Source organism: Dromiciops gliroides, chromosome 2 (genome assembly GCF_019393635.1).
Source record: "Dromiciops gliroides isolate mDroGli1 chromosome 2, mDroGli1.pri, whole genome shotgun sequence".
Taxonomy (NCBI): Eukaryota; Metazoa; Chordata; class Mammalia; order Microbiotheria; family Microbiotheriidae; genus Dromiciops; species Dromiciops gliroides.
The window spans coordinates 370,487,899-370,501,991 of NC_057862.1; the positions used below are offsets into that span (position 1 = coordinate 370,487,899).

Here is a 14,093-nt window from a genome sequence, read left to right on the forward strand (position 1 = left end):
CTTGTGCCGATGCACATGAATAGACACAAAAACCAAAATAGTCCCTCAGTCCTTTCCCTTAAAGAGCTTCCTTTTTACTGGGCGAGTGGCATGGAACATGAACACAGACAAGTAAATGCAAGACAGTTTCAAGGAAGAAGGGGAATATTAACTACCTTTTTTTTTTTTGCGGGGCAATGAGGGTTAAGTGACTTGCCCAGGGTCACACACCTAGTAAGTGTCAAGTGTCAGGTCCTCCTGAATCCAGAGCCAATGCTTTATCCACTGCAGGGGAGTATTAACTACTATTGAAGAAATGCTCTGTATGGGAGGTTGTATCATTGAAAGAAGCCTGGAATTCTACGAGGCAGAGGTGAGGATGGAGTATATTCCAGATATTGGGAACCATTTGGCAAAGACATGGAGACAGGAGGTGGAATATCTTGTTAGGGATAATTACTGCTTTCAATACATATGCTAGGTCGTATACCCCTTTCTTTCTACCTTGATATTCTTTTAGTTCTTCTGTATGAATTTTAAAATTTTCTCTAATGCTGTCTAATTCTTTAAAATATCTAATTGATATTTCAACTGATAGAGTATTAACTTAATTTTGATATTTTAGTAGATTATTTCTGAAATGTTTAATAAATTCTGTTATTTCAAATGGTATTTATCCATATCCTCTTTTTGATTGTTAGTGAAACAGACTTTCTAACACTTCATTTTACTGTCGTATGCCTGGTTGTCAGAATTGTTTTGTACAGGAACTGTTTTCTTATGGTTTAGTTTTTATTTCTCTGCTTCCTTTTCCTTTCCCACAAATATTGCCTGTTTTCATCATTTTGATTGAAAGCAGAAAGAATTTCAAAAATGGATTATAACTCAGAGCATCACTCTAATATTCCATGCTTGATACAAAGGACCAGACCAACCCAAAATTGATATGAAGGGCACAGATCTTAAAATCATTCAGTATAATGTGTAAGGAACAAACATTTGACTGTTAGAACTTTTAAAAAAATCATTCATTTTCATATTGGAATCAAACATTTTAATTTGCTTGGCACTGTAAAAGATGAGACATTGCAACAATATTAGTACTTTTAAAATATCCCTGTGCTTTTCGGATAAATATTTTTAAAGAATATTTTACCAGACCATCTGAGACAACTTTATGCTTTATGTCAACATTTGGTTTTAGAATCACATTTATATTACTTCAACTTTTTAGTTTGTAGTTTCAATCAAATTTTTTTTTTGTAAACTTACATTGAAACGTACATACTCGTTGAACCTTTATCACCTTTTCTATTGGTTTCCTTCTGTTAAAATATACTGGTTCACCCTTAAGACTGTACTAGTATCGAAAGTAAGATCTTTAATTCAAAATCCCCAGGCTGGTTTCATTAGCAGAAAGATGCTCCATTGATAAGAAAGCCCTGTTAAGGTGCTTTGTTGGCCCCATCCTCAGATCATGACTTCTGTTCCAGTTTTATTCTTCTGGTGGAACAGTTGGCTTGTTTCTAAAGTCTTATTTAGCCAGATGTCAAACATTTCATTTTGATTCTTGTAAAATACCCTATGTAATTTAATTTATTATGATTCTTAGTAATGGAGCAAAGAAACAACAAAAATAGGAACTAGAGAGAACACTTTCTTTTCCTTGTATCTTCCCCAGCGTCTTGCTCAGCAGCTCCAGCTCTGCTGTGACACCCCAGAATGTATCATTTTGAAATGTCGCAGCTGCCACTAGGTCATGTGGGAGAGAGGAGCTGGCTGGTAGAGAAAGACGCAGGTTAGTGATGGTTTTTCATTTTGGCATGAAATTTTGAAAAGTGGCATTCTTATTTTACATCTAAACAGGTTATAAATTTTTTCTAGTGTTTTTTTTTTCTTTTTAGAACACAGAGGGTTAAAAGTTAGTCTGTGCTTTCTGGGCTTAGGTTGTCTCGGATTGCCATAAATTAACTGGTCTGGTGGCACAGTCATAGTATGGGTGTTTGAGGAACATGTTTTGGGGAAGGTGAAGTGATATAGAGGGAATTCCTGTTCAGGAACAAATTGGACTAAATGACCTGGAGAAAGCAGTTTTTCTTTTGGGATATTTAGTAATAGAATGATTTGTTTTTACAAACAAACTTTTGCAGGTTACCTTTAAAGCAAAGTCTTCTTCCCATGATCTGCTTTGTGTATAATCCTTTTTTAATGACTCTTAATTGGGGATATTGGAGCAGTGGGTGATTTTTATATGCCACATGTGCTACATCACAACTGACTGAGATGAAAGGCTTAACTCTGCATAGTGTGTCTTTCGTCAAACTTAACCCCCTGCCTTTCAATGTTCGTTTTTTCTAATATCGTTTGTGTAGATGTTTTCCTGAGAGAAAGAAAACAAGTTTTGCAGTATATGAATCTTGATTATTCTTTCTTTCCACAAGTTTTTTTTTTAAATAGTTTAAATTTTTTTTATTTGGAAATGAAAATCCTTTAGAAAGGATCATTGTAATGGCATACCTTGTCTTTTTTAGGTGTCTTATGCCAAAGCCCATGCACGTACACAAGCTGTCCAGTCAAGCTTATTGTTTTAACCTAAAAAGGCAAGGTGTTCATAAGCACTATTCTCTCCAATAAATATCTTTTGTGCCGTGTGGGTTGGATAGTCAGTATTCACACATAGTATATACCAGACTGCCAGAAAGCAGAAGGATGGTAGGTGGAGGATCATATCTTTCCTTGTAGTTTAAGGGAGTTTTTGAGGTGAAGTTTCAAAGAACTACTAGGAATATAAATTGTAAATATTATCACAAAAATAAGCTGTTGGGCCAAACTCTCCTGCGTTTTAAAAATATCTTGCCCGTAGAATTACCAAGGCAGTTTATCATGACTCCTCTAGAGTCAAGATGAAAGGTGGCAGCAGCAACCACTGATACAACTCTTATCTATTTCATTGCTCCCTGTGGTCACTGGGAAAGCTTGGTGTAAGATAGCAGGTCTGATGTCAGAGTGTGCAAAGTGGAAGCCTGAAGAAAAAGGTTTATGGTTCCCCTCCCTTTCTGTAAAATGTCTTGTATAAGTCACAAGAAAACAGGAGAGAAAAACTAGTGAGGATCACTCTACTTTGACTTGTCTGTTCATTCTTACATTAGGAGATAGACACAAGAAGAAAAGGAAAAGGAAAGAAACCTAAAAAAGCAATATTAACTGCCAAGAGATGCATAAACTGTTAGAGAGATGTGAAAGGAAATTTGTAAGAGAGTTGTAGTGGCTTCATGGTAGTACATAGGAACCTTATATGTATTGAATTTCTGGAGTAGTGAGTATGGCAATGAATATTAACTAAATGTAGAATTGGTTTGCTCTGACATGGATGAGGTAATGTCATTGTGTAAAGCACTTGACTGGGCACTTGATATATATGATGGCATGTGGAAAATCTCCTTTTTTCCCCTCCACCTTCCAAAGAAAAGACTAAAGCTAAGGGGCATCATTGTACAGTGGAAAGAGTTCTGATCTTGGAATCAAAAGATCTGACTTTAAGTGTCAGTTTAGATGCTCACTAGATCTGATCCAAACTCAACCAGCATTTAAATACATTCTGTATGTCCAAGGTGTTATGTTAGTTGGTAGGGATAGAAAGAGAAATTGAAAAACAGTCTTTGCCCTCAAGAAGCTTATTTTCTACTGTGAACACATGTAAATATAAGAGATACATGACAGTTTGAGGAAGGAGAGAACACTAAAGGATCACAGAAGGTAAAACAGCTGATCAAAACCCTTATCAAATCACATCTTTGTGTCTTAATTTCTTCATCTATAAAATGAGTATAATACACAGCCTTCACAGGATTGTTGAGGAAAACACCTTGTAAAGTATATAGAGCTATAGAAACGGAGGGAGCATTCTTATGATTAGAAGTGGTCTTCATGGTGTCAGTTTTTCTTAGTCCAGAAAGAGCACAGGAATAAGTTTTTTGAACCCTGTAGAACAGTGGAGTGTTTTGCACCTCTGTGCAAAGTAAGGTTAAGACTGGATTTTATGCTTTAATTGGTCTCCATTTCTCTTCAGTCTTGCCTTTTAAAAACTGTGTAGAAAGTGATTCTCTCAAGGCAGCCAGGCAAGACCTTCCCATGGTTTAACTGAGAATCAGAACAGGGACTACAGAGAGAGAGTCAAGAACTAGATTTTTATTTGGTTTGCATTTTTGGTTATATTCATTAGGCAGTGTGTGGTATAGAGGAAGGAGAACTGGCTTCTTGCCTTGATTCTACCACTTAAAACCATTTGACCTTGATCAAGTTCATATAAACTTTCTAGGCTTTATTTCCTCCCTTCTAAAACAGACATCATGATAATTGCCACTTTCCTTAAGGGCTGTTGAAAATAATGAATGCCAAAGTGTTTTGTCAATTCCAAAGTGCTATGCACATGATTAGTTCTGTCATTATTTTGCCTTTAATTGTTCAGTGATTTGTTAATAGCATTCTTCTTAAGAAGAAACATATATCTACATTCTTGTGTTCAAGATCAGTAGAAGTCCTGCAGCAAACTACTCTTGAATTTGTTGGGGGAGGGAGGGCGATTATGTCATCATAACATCAATTTGATTTCATGTGTCATTTATTTCTCTTCCCATTTAAGTTCTATCACAAATATGTGCATGCTTTCTAAAGGAAATCTATATTTGCATCTGACTATTAAAATGCAAACCTAATTATTCTCAAAGATCACTATTGTTTTTTATGTAGTTTTTCTAAACTCATGCAGTTTTTAATAGTATAGTTCACAATGACTATTGTTACTTTTCCTCTTTTGCCCATCTAGTAAGTTCATGTTGCCCTTGAAATGAATAAATATTTAACAAGGATGGAAGGGAAAGTGGGGAATTCATCAAGTCTTAGAAATGATCTTATTTGGGAGGATCGCTATTTCCCTAATTTGAATTAGTTATATGACTTTGGGTAAGTCATTAGGTTGCCCTTGTCTCATTTTCCCCATATGTAAAAATAAGTGGGTCAGGCTAATAACTAGAGCTGTCCAAAAGTGGAATAGGCTGCCTCACTTGAGGTAATGGGGTCCCTGTTTCTGTACTATGTCTTTAAGCAAAGACTAGATGGCTACTTCTCAGGGAATGTTGTAAAAGGGCATCTGAGTTCAAGTAGGAGTTAGACTAAAAGAGCTTTTAGGTTTCTTCCAAGTCAGATTTTTGTGACTGTGACAAATTATAAAATGTCTTCCAGCTCCAATACTCAATACAATACATTAATCTTTCTCCCTTTGGTCCTGTCATTTTGCTACTTCATAGGGTTATGTATTTATATCTGAAAAGACCTTAGAGATCAATTAATGCAGCCCTGTTATTTTACAGATGAGAAAATTGATGCCTAGAGAGGTTGAGTAACTTGTGTAAGGGCATACAAGTACTAAGTGGTGAATCTAGACTTTGTGACTCCAAATCTCACTTTCTACTGTGCTGCATTCCAGAGAGCAAAAGGCATTTGAGTTGAGGTAAATGCAGAGAAGTAGCTTTGATGAGTGTTTTGGTGGTGAAAACAAATTATTAAAAGGAGGGTTTAAAATTTTGCCAAAAGATCAGATCTGGCTACGAGGTCCAGGAACAGGAAGTTTGATTTACTGGTTTATACGGTAGATGGAAAATACACAAGTGATTGTCTGTTCTCCATTCAGAGACTTTAGGTGGTAGCATCTCCCTTACCTCCTGAGGATGCTCATTCCATTATTTATAGCTCCTATTCTTAGGAATCTCCTTTTTCTGTTGAGCCTAAATCTATGTGTATTATCCATCCCCCTCCCCCCCCCCCCCCCCCGTTGTTTCCAACACATTAGTCTTAGATGTACCTTTTGGATTAAGGCAAAACCAGTCTATTTCTAATCTCTTGTTCTACATAATAGTCTTCTAAATATTTGAAATTGAGAATTCAGGTTTCCTGACTCCCTAGTCTTGTGGTCTTTCTATTGCATCATATTGAGCCCACCACCCCAATCACACTCCTCAAATCCTTTCCTTATCCATCTCTTTTCCCATCCTTTCCCTTTCCTATTTGTAGTTACCTTGTGGAGAAGAATCTAAGAACAAGTGGGCACATGATATGGGTCCCCAGCTGGGGAGAGGGGGCCTAAGAATTATAGCAGGCTCCATTGCTCTGGTCTTTGCTCACTCAAACAATCAGTAAATATTTGGGCCCCTGTTATGTAGATACAGATATAGATATAGATATAATATTACTTAATCTATCTATCTATCTACACCCAGTGCTGTGCAAAATATAAGTGAAAGGTCCTGTCCCTCAAGAAACTTATCTGGTTGGACAGAGGAGACTAACACATATAAACAGCAGTAACTAGTAGCATATGATCAAGCACTCAGTGGTTCAGTACATAAGTATAGTAGAATTCAAGAAAGGAAAAGATCCTTAGGAATTCAAGTAATTGGAGAATCTTTCTGGAGCAGGTAAGTCTTAATTAGGTTCAGCAACAGCACAGAGTGGGAAGTAATATGACCTGGCAGGGGGAGATGGGAGATGGAAGAACAACCTGATGGGAGCAGAGAGTAGATGCTAAACAGGAGTAAACAATGTAATTGGATTCAAAAGTTAAAACTACTGCTTAGACCCTTGGAATGTAGGCAGATGAATATGGGCTTCTACTTGGCAAACTGTTATAGGTTGTTAAGCCTAAGAATGACAGAATGAAAGAAATACTGAAGATTAGTTTTCTAATTCAGGCTAGATTAAGGAGAGGAAAAAGGAAGAAAAGAAAGACCATCAGGGAAGCTTTGGTAATAATGCAGACATGATAATCCTGAGGGTAGGGACGAGGGTGGTGAAATAAATCAAGGTTCTGCAGTTTGGTTTTATGTGTGTTCGAACATTAAGATTTCTCTGTACTTGACTCTTGAGTGTAGGTGGACAATTGAGAGATGGTGGGGCTTGAGAGTAGGAGAATCATGTATATGGGAATGAATTTTTGAGTGAATTATCAAGCAATCAATCTTGGGATCTATATTAACAGGATTAATCCTTTTTTTCCCCTTAGGAGTATAAGCAGAAGCTTGCTCGGGTAACCCAAGTGCGCAAGGAGCTGAAGTCACACATACAGAGCCTTCCAGACCTGTCGCTGCTTCCTAATGTTACAGGTGGCTTGGCCCCCCTGCCCTCTGCTGGTGACCTGTTTTCAACTGACTAGGACACATGGCCTGCTCTCAGATTCCCATTTGTGCCAGCAGAAGAGGACTCTAGCAGGGACTGGAAATTGTCTTCCAGTGATTGGTTATTTTCCTCCTAGACCACTCCCTCTATTTAGGAAGGAACTATAGACTCCCAAGAGCTCTGTTCACTCTTACTGCTTGTACAGTTTCTCATGTTGAGGGGAAGAGTGAGAGTGTGCATTAAGCAGGAGTGGGCATGGAGGCCAAATTTGATTATAAAATATATAGACATTTTGAAAAAAAAACTTTTTTCTCACATTTTCATGCTCAAATTGTTTTTTCAGTTCTTAGCTCTTGTTTGCCCCAAGAAGTCATGAAAATCATGTACACATCTGGAAGGCTTTTTTAAAAAATTTAAATTCATCACTACATCATATTCTTAGGAAAGTAGCCTTTTGTTTCTGAAATGGTTTTATCCAGGTTAGCTGAAGGTTTTTCACATACTTAAAGAGTAGCTTTATCAGGGCATCATCCCTTCCTGAAGGAAAAACTAGGGATCTGCGGAGCAGCCTGGGGTCTGAGCAGTTTGTCAGATCTATAGTTTCTTTTCTTACACCTGTGAGTATGTATATGCAAATGTTAGGCACATCTTATTGCAAATGAATTAGAGACTGAACATAGCAATGGAATCCATAGCCAATTCAGAAGAATGCTATTGCAGCAGACTAATAAGAATCACAAGTTACATAAGCATGAGTTAAAGTTGTCAGTTTCAACCCTACCCCCTACATATGCCATTTTTATCAATTGCATTTATCTGCACTTTGCCTTTGCATCACATTAATGTAACAGATTCCTGGAAATCTATTTCACACTCATTTTTTTTTTAGCCTGTCAGTATAGGGGAATGCACCAGTGATATTCCAAAGATAAAGACTAGCTGACTTCAGAAGACAAAGTATGCTGAAAATGTGGGCCCTGGGATGTGTATAGCTTTAGTACATTACCTTTTTTTTTTTTGAGGTGAAAATGTTCTGTTTAAGATGAAGGGTTGTCCACTGTATAGGAAATTAGCTTAATCAAAGGGCACACATTTCAGTGTCTAAATTTGAAGTCTCATTCATGTGCTACACACCCACCCTACCCCCACACACACACACATACACACACAAAATTCTCTCTGCGTGTTTGTGAATCCATTGATCCATGCCTCTATGTGTGTGTATCTGTGCGTATGTGAATATATACACAAGAAAGATATGCTAAACTTTGCATCAGATATGACCGAATAGCTGATCTTGAGGGGAAAATGTGAGTTTTTTTTAAACTCAAGTTTTAATTCCATTATCATGCCAGCCAATAGCTATAACTGTCTGATGTGTTTAGATGCAATTTTTATATTGCTTTTAGTAACAAGTAGTCCTGCTGGCAAATTGTAAACCATTCCAATCTGCAGACTTTTTAAAAAACCAAAACAAGCCATCAGAAGTGGCAGAAAACAATTTGTCCTAATAATGTAATAGGAATTGTAGTACTTACACCTAAGTATTATTACAAAAGAGGGATAAGTAATAGGGAACTTCTGCCTCATTGTAGCTTTAAAATGCTGTTTGAGAAACACAACTTAGTAGACACCTTACTGATTTAATAATGGAAAGCTTGTCCTGTGTGTCTCATTCATGGGACGTTTTCATTGGATGAAAATTCTAGCTTCCCATGACTTTTAGAGCAGTAAAAGCATATAAGGCATTTGATTGAACTGTATAACTTGTCATCTGTATTCTTTTAACTTTAAAATTTTGAACAGCAACCATGTGCTTGCTTATTGGTGCTTCCTATGAGACTGTCATTGAGTCTTTTCCTTTTCACTTTTGTTAAACTTGCAACTCTAAATTTCTCTCCCTGTAACTAAGGGGGCAGTTGACCTTAACAGAAATACTATAAGGTAGATTCCTCTGCTGTTGATACTGTATATCGTCCTGTTCATGCAGTGTCAGAGCAAAACAATATCAGATTGCCCCACATGGACATTTGCTGTTAAGCAAACACATCTTGAATATATTCTGCGCTTTTGCCAAAAAGAATCCCCACCAGCCACAAAGCAACCCCAAAGAGGCCTAGTTTCTGCTCTGATCAACTAGATCAGATTAAAATTTAGAGCACAATGGATTTTTTGCCCATGGCCAGATTTTATTTTACCCAAAATTGACTATATGATTATTACAGGAAAAGATAAACACCCAAGACCTTTATTAATTATGTAAACAAATGAGTGTTGGGATAGCCAGACTGTTACTTTGGGCAGACTTTCTGTGAGAAAGTTGGAAGTTTATTTTTTAATTGAAATACTTTCCATTTTTTTCTCATTTTCCTTTCCCTGCTTACCCTCCTTGCACCCTATCCCACCTCTTGTTATTCATTTGTTTTATTAATTTAAATGAAGTCTTCTGTGTGTGTATGTGTGTGTGGTGTTTTTTTTTTTAATAATTGTTTGGGTTTTTTTGTTTTGTTTTGTTTTTTGTTTTGTTTTGGTTTTTTTGGTGGATTTTTCCCCCAAAGGGATTCTATGGACCTTGAAGGAATCTTCTTGAGGTCAGATTTTTCCAAGGTTGTCTTTTTTTTTTTAAAGAATATTTTTAAAGCTTAAATTTGTATATTAATTTAGGACTTTATTTAGAAGTATAGGCTGCCTTTTGTGGCAGCAGTATATTCTGAAATGTCTCTCATAGATATATATTTTTGAATAAAGAGGGTGTTGTTGAATGACCATGTGTTGCCTTTTTTCCACTGCCCTACCTCCCACAGAGGAGTTTGGCTTTTGTTTTTAAGGAATGTGATTAGTAATCACCCATAGAGACTATGCCTATACTGAATTCTGTCTCTGGCGAGCTTTTTATAGCTGTTAGTGGCTCATAAATACTTAGCACTCAGTGTTTTTTGTTATTTTCCAAGGGCTTAATTATCTTTAATTAGTCAGTTCACACAATACCCAAGAGAGGCACCTCCATAGTTTAGCCTCATTGTAAAAAAGTAGAAACTGACAGAGGAAAGTGAAATAATTCCAAACCCCCCACCCACACACCCCAAGTATCTAGAAGCAAGCCTGAGGCCCATTAAAACCCTAATTCCAGCTCTTGTTCCCACAACAAATCTAGGGGTTTTTCAGGATTTCTCATGTAGAGAGCACTCCTTCGTACAGGTATAAGAAATAGGATGCAAAATAATTTGCAAGCCCTATGGTTGTTTCCCCATCTCCCACTCCCCCCAAAATTTTGTTTTTTGTTTTGTTTTGTTTTTGCTCTCTGACCTTGGCTTTTATCTTTAGTGATGTCCTATTTGGTTGGCATCACTAGATGTGACTTTCTAAACCTTAACAGAAAAATACAGGTTCGAAATAGCTAGATTGCTTTGGAAGGGCCCTTCTTAGAATTGCCTCGGCCTTTCTGCTAAGGAATGTGCTCTAGGATGTATATTCTGTGTTTATTATACTTCATCACTATCCAGTATCTTGATGTGTAGTTATCAAGGGTTAGGTGGCTTCTGTGGATGGTGAAGCATAACTCCACATGACTAAGTGACTCAAAGTTTAGTCTAGGAATATAAAGCAGAGAATTTATTGCCTGTAGATCAATGACTATAAGATATGATTTTGTTACATGAATATCTTAGTTGAGACATGAAGTTTTCCTCAAGCCTTAAGCTAAGCATGGTCCCATATTTTATATTAAGTTCATTTCTTCACTGCCTGTAGATGATGAATTTATTATTTTGATAGCTCACTTAGCATTTGAAGTTATAAAAGTTTCAAAAATCTTCATTCCTTAAAATGGAATCCTGTAAGAGACCGTGCATCTGCTAAAATGTAGAGATAGCCTAGTGTGATGTAGACTAGGAAACTAAGGTTCAAATCCTAGCTCTGCCACTAACTCATTGTATGAACATGGAAAGTAAAGAACCCCTTTAGGACATTTGTTTCCTCATCTTTAAAATGAGGGGGTTGGATTAGATGGTCTCTAAGATCCTTTCCAGCTGTAAATATATGGATTTATGACAGATTTGTGGTTTTCTTTGCATAGTAGTACAAGCCACAGTCTCACTGAACAACATTGGGTTAAATCACTGCCCTTCTTTGGGTCTCAGTTTTCCCATCTGTACAATGAGGGTCTTGGACTAGAAATGCTTTGAGGTCCATTTTAGTTCTGACATTTTGATTTATTAGCTTATGAAGTCTTGCATTGATTCTGAGGAGTGTAGGATTATGGTCTTGGAAACTTTGCCATTGTGAGAGTGTGTTGTATGTGTGTGTGTATGTGTGAAATCCCTCCAAAAGAATAAGAAATAAGAGGTTATATATTAAACACTATGGTTCCTTGACTCCATGTAGAATATAGATTTGCCTGGAGAAAATTAATCTGCAGAAAAGGTAAGTTCTAAGTAGGGGGGAGGGGGGACAACCAGGTCCTTCATCCTTTGGTCACTAGAAATTCATATATGGTTTATTGGAATCCTTGAGCCCAAGTTTCTGTTCTCTATCTTGTTCTTTCTTAGTGTAATTCATTAGACTAAATTCATTTCTCACCACCAGTACCACCTCTGTGAGATTCTTCATTTAGAAATCATTCTTCCACTGTAAGGTTCAGATTAAATTAAAAATCCATTATTTACATACCACTTGTTATAACTGACCTCCTGAAATAATAACGTTGGGGGAAACCATACAGCTTTATGTTGAGCTGAAAAACCAACTCATTTCATTCTTTAAACTTCATGTAGCCATTTGGCATTAAAAATATCTTTTCACTCATGGTTTAGCAAACACTGAAATTTCCACTAGGTTAAGAGGGGTTTTTCCCACCCCTTAGAGTCTTGCTACTGACTGTGGTGTAGTGAAAGGGGTGCTGGGTTCTAATCTTAGCAGTGTTCCTCAACCTGGGTGAGCTTAATAAGCAAGTCAGTTCACTTCTCTTGGCCTTATTTTCTTCATCTGTAAAATGAGATGGTTAGACTAGATGATCTCCAAGACCCTTTACAGCTCTAAACCTAATTCTAAAATCACTAGCAGAATGGTCTGCTCATGGGAAATTGTTTTTATTGATCTATTTAAGCTAGCACCCAGTGATAGTTGTATTGAAACTGTTGCCCTTAAATGCTTAACTATGCCCATTTATGTGTTGATTTTATAGATGTAATAATGATCTATTTAGACACAAAAATTTACTTTAGGACAAGTGCTCTGTTGGTTTTCATCCACTGCTCAATTTTTGGCTCCTGAGGGGAAAAAACCCCAAATGTTTTTGGGAGGAAGACTACATTTTGCTGATAGTTTAGTCAATTCCTGAATTGCATTCCAAAAGATGAATGCTAGTTTCTCTCAGAGTATTCCTTGATAATAGGTTCTGGACTTAAGAACAAGTTGCCTGGTCTTTCACATGATTCTCAGGTGTGAAATGTTAAGGCATATGAAATTACAGCATAGTTGTGATCTCCAAACCCAGTTTCATTCCTTAATGATCCCTAATTACTTTTATTCAAGATATAAGCTGTTTTAAGTCCTTCATCCGTGTATGAGATCATCACTCCAGTATTTTGGATATGAAGATCTTTGTTCAGTGCCTTGTTTTAGAAGCAAAAAATAATATAATAGGGCTTTCCCTGCCTGGTTCACATAATTATAAGTGAGAGGAGAATTGAGATGTAGTCCCAGCTCTGCCACTGGTTTGCTTTGGGACACTGATTTCAGAAAGCTGAAATGACTTACCCAGTTTCTTCATCTGTGTAACACAGGGGCTGGATTGTATTAATTTTTTTTTTATCATGATCAGTTTTATTATTCTTGTACTGCTTGACCCCAGAGAAGAGAGCCAGGAGCAGCATGTAGAAGTTAAAGAGAGGAAGATTTCTGTTCCAAGAAACAGCTTCCTCATAAAACTGACCCAAAGTAGAATGGGCTGCCTCAAAAAGCAGTGAGTTTCCCAGCATTAGAAAGTTGTAAGTAGAGACTGGTTGACTGTTTGTCAGAAAGGATGTAGAAAGGATTCCTTCTCAGGTAAGGATTGAATGTAGGCCTTCTGAGTTCCTTTTCTACTCTAAAAGTCTATGAACCTAACCTCACTTGGGATCCTGCCTAATACATGCAAACACACACACACACACACACACACACAGCACATACATGCATATAATAAAAAACCCACCAAGTTATTTACCAGGTACCCCAGGAAATGCAAGATTTTAGTTATCTTTATGAAATGGAAATTTATAAAACCTCATTTGCAAAATCTGTTTGAGTAACTTTTTTCCCTTTTACAAATATTCATGTGACTTAAGGTATTGAGACAGGTGAGGATAAAGATAAGTCTTATGTAGCACAAAGAAAGACAAACTCATTAAAAGTGAGAATAAGGGGCAGCTAGGTGGCGCAGTGGATAGAGCACTGGCTCTGGAGTCAGGAGTACCTGAATTCAAATCCGGCCTCAGACACATAACACTTACTAGCTGTGTGACCTTGGGCAAGTCACTTGACCCCAATTGCCTCACTTAAAAAAAAAAAAAGTGAGAATATATGATGTATGTCCAAACCTTGTGGCATGGTAAATAGAGCTAGCACTCAGGGGTAGGAAAACCCAGCTTCAAGGTCTACTTCTGACAAATACTGTATATGTACCCCTAGCTAAGTCACTTAACCTGTCTCAGGACCTCAAGCAATTCGCCAAGATTATAAATTGCAGAGCATCCACATTGGAAGAGGAAGATCCTTACCAAGATTCTGCATACCAATGAAATCAGTTTTAATGGGGGGGAAATGCAGTAAAGTAAGACTTTGAACCACAAAGATATTTTTCATCAGAACTTAGTAAGGTTTTCAGCCCTAAATGTCAAAATAGATCCCTTCCACTAGTTATAATTTTAGAAGTGGAAAGGACTTTGGAGATCATTTTATTCATT

The 14,093-nt window shown here is 37.1% G+C and overlaps 1 protein-coding gene across 5 annotated transcripts in view; it reads left to right on the forward strand.

Annotated features, from left to right (window-relative positions):
- Nucleotides 1–14,093, forward strand: part of RPRD1B (regulation of nuclear pre-mRNA domain containing 1B) — an 84,748-nt gene that overhangs the window by 56,376 nt on the left and 14,279 nt on the right. For 4 of the 5 annotated variants that reach the window (XR_006355069.1, XR_006355070.1, XM_043989819.1 and 1 more), the window contains exon 7: nt 7,037–7,136. Coding sequence is in view for 3 of the 5 variants with exons in the window: in XM_043989819.1 (XP_043845754.1) it covers nt 7,037–7,136 (100 nt within the window). In the remaining 2 variants the exon portion in view is untranslated. Of the gene's footprint in view, nt 1–7,036; nt 10,745–14,093 lie in introns of those variants that run through there. The other variant, XM_043989822.1, reaches the window with a different exon arrangement.